The 2875-nt window shown below is 46.3% G+C and overlaps 1 gene segment (V, D, J or C); it reads left to right on the top strand.

The window, feature by feature from the left end:
* Window positions 1–2493: 2493 nt before the first annotated feature.
* LOC100618192 (immunoglobulin kappa variable 1-6-like) overlaps window positions 2494–2875 on the top strand; it is a 1012-nt gene continuing 630 nt past the window's right edge. The window contains 2 exon segments of the V gene segment in view: window positions 2494–2585; window positions 2798–2875. The exon segment at window positions 2798–2875 is cut by the window's right edge and continues 630 nt beyond it. Coding sequence covers window positions 2534–2585; window positions 2798–2875 — 130 coding nt within the window.

Genomic DNA, 2875 nt, shown 5'->3' with positions numbered 1-2875 from the left:
ATCTCTGGTATGGAGGGCTTGTCATGCCCTCCTACACAGCTCTCCAACCTCTGACCCTCACCTGACACCCATCTCTCACTTGTGGCTCCTAGTAGCTGCTAGCATGCAGCAGAGCCCACACCCCAGGCAATGGCTTCGACAGGCCAGCTAAACCTTGTGAGGGTAGGCATCGGGTCATAGACCCCTGGTGAATTAAGGCTTTGCTTACCCAGCATCTGAAGACTGCTTTGGCCAAACAGATGGAAGAAACCAATAAAAAGGTTCAAAGTCTGAGAGGGCGACGAAGCAAAGCACTGTGGAGTGCATAGGGCATGTTGGAGCACAAAAGACAACATGGCCATCCAATGCAGCTGAGGAAGTCTCCAGGTGTAACGATTTTTCGTGCCAATGGGCCCAGGCTTCCAACGCCGAGAGAGTGGGACTGTCTCTGTGCGTTGACTTTTCCACTTAAATCTCCTTCACGCACAAGTGTCTTTGTGCACACTCATCTATACACCATAGATGAAAATACACAAAGACGATCGTCATCCTCGATTACCAAGAGAAGACTACTACTACTACTACTACTACTACTACTACTACTACTACTACTACTACTACTACTACTACTACTACTACTACTAAAAGGGTGTGACATGTTAACAGACCAAAAACTGATTTCCTGAATGAACTACTGTCTTGGAATAGGCTAACATAAAGAGTGGTCCAATGTGCTGGCATTCTTGAGGAAGTATTTTCCTTTCCAAAGGGGAAAAGCCAGGGTCAGCTGCAAGGCTCAGTATATAGACAGTCAAGCCTAAAGACAGGAGGTCCTGGGTTCAAATCTCACTCTAGACACTTCCCAGCTGTGTGACTCTGAGAAAATCCCTTCATCTCCATTACCTAGCCCTTACCACTCTTCTGCCTTGGAACTAATACATAGGATTGATTCTGAGATGGAAAATAAGGGTCCTAAAAATAAACAACTACAAAAAAGGAGGGGGGAAGGTCAATGGAAATGCTACTTTGTGATAAGACGGTCAATGGACATGGTCTTTGGGCAAGCCCAAACCATGCTCTATCCAGGACTGTGATTTGAAGATATTAAAAACACTGGTAAACACGCTAATTTAGAAAAAAAGGAAAGACAAAAAACAAAGGTCAGGACCCCAAACCGCTGAGTCTGTGGAGGGCCCTCTGCAGGTAGAGCTACTGACTAATGAACAGCAGTACAGCCCATGTGGGGAGATTTTCCTTTATCTTATATCACGTTTGGGATTGTGACTTTTTTGTGACCCTTTGGAAGGGATTGTGGGGCTTCCCTCTTTGGACCAGATTTCATACCTTAAAGTTCCCAAATTATCTGCATAGGATCAACAAGGAGAAAAATCAGTTTTCCTCAGAGTATAGAGTTCCATGAAAATTTTGGCTCCTTAAAGTTCCCTTTTGATGAATAAATGAATCAATTAATTTTTTACAAAGTCCTTACCTTGTGTCTAAAAATTGACACCAGTTAAGAGTGGGAGAAAAAGAGTGGGAAGGGGTAGGCAATTGGGGTCAGGTGACTTGCCCAGGAACATACACCGAGTTTATGAGGTTGGAATTGATTTCAGGTCTTCTTGGTACCTGACCCAACGCTCGTTTCACTAACCCATCAGCTGCCTCCAGTCTGAGGTGTCAATTCTGCTTCCATTCCTGTCTCAGATGCTGACTCTTGGGAGTCTGACTGTTTGCAAGGGAACTTGGGATTGACTCTCACACAGAAAGTGGGCTTCAGTTACTGAGTTCCCACATCGCTTGGACAGACTAAATCATCTGGATCAATGAGACATTTTCCTGAGTGTATCTGGGTCTCTGTGGAGAGTCAGGAATGCCTCCATTACACAAGACTCAGAGGAGTAAGTGGAGTCACCAAAGGCACCCAAAGCTCAGCTTCTTATACTTTCCTTTCAAAGGAGAAAGAGGAGTAACAGAGACAAAGCTTCAATATGATCCAATATCTCCCCCTTGAGGACATCCTTTAAACTGCAATGAATTCAAAAACTCCACCCCCTTCTCCAGTGACTGCACAATGACAGCACTGCCAATACGAACATTGTGGAGGGGAAAAAGAAGCATGTATGGTGGGCTGGAGGTAAAGGGGCAAATGCTGGATGAACTCTACAGATCTGGCCAAAGAAGCCATTGGATAAATGAGTGACTGAACGCCAGATTGAGATGTTCTTGGTTCTAAGCTTCTATTCTAGACGGCTGCACGGCTCATAAGGAAAGGGAAGGTAATAACTATCCTGGGATATTCCATTTCTGCATTGCAGAAGAAAGCTTCTGTTGATAAGGAAGATCAAAGATCTGATCTCCAAAGAGGGTTTGGGGTCACTGAAACCTGCCCATTAAACAGAAAACTCCTCCCAGTCCTCTCTTGGTTTAGAAGATTGAGCCCACATCCTCCTGGTTTCCATGGCTTCTGCTGAGGAAAAAGGCCAGCTGAGGAGGGCAGCTATAAAGGGGCAGCTGGGAGGGAGCTGCTGGGGAGCCAGAGCTCAGGCACAGGGAGATGATGGGGTCTCAGGCTCAGCTGTTCTGCCTCCTACTTCTCTGGGTCCCAGGTGAGGGAGGAAGATCAGAGACAGCCCTGGGAAGTTGTTAGAGGAGTCTTGGGAAGCCCTGCTTGTCTCCTGTCCCTCTGGGGAGAATTGGGTTGTGGGTGATTGTGAAGGAGGCAGTCTGGGTTGGCATCTGAGGATCTACCTCACCACATTATATGAGTACTTTGGAATCAAGAATATTTACAACTTTTTATTTGTCCTTCTGCTTGCAGGTTCCAGAGGGGACATTGAGGTGACCCAGTCTCCATCCTCCCTGGCTGTGTCTCTGGGAGAGACGGTCACCCTGTCCT

Source organism: Monodelphis domestica, chromosome 1, assembly GCF_027887165.1.
Source record: "Monodelphis domestica isolate mMonDom1 chromosome 1, mMonDom1.pri, whole genome shotgun sequence".
NCBI classification, from domain to species: domain Eukaryota; kingdom Metazoa; phylum Chordata; class Mammalia; order Didelphimorphia; family Didelphidae; genus Monodelphis; species Monodelphis domestica.
This window is presented reverse-complemented; position numbering and strand designations above follow the sequence as displayed.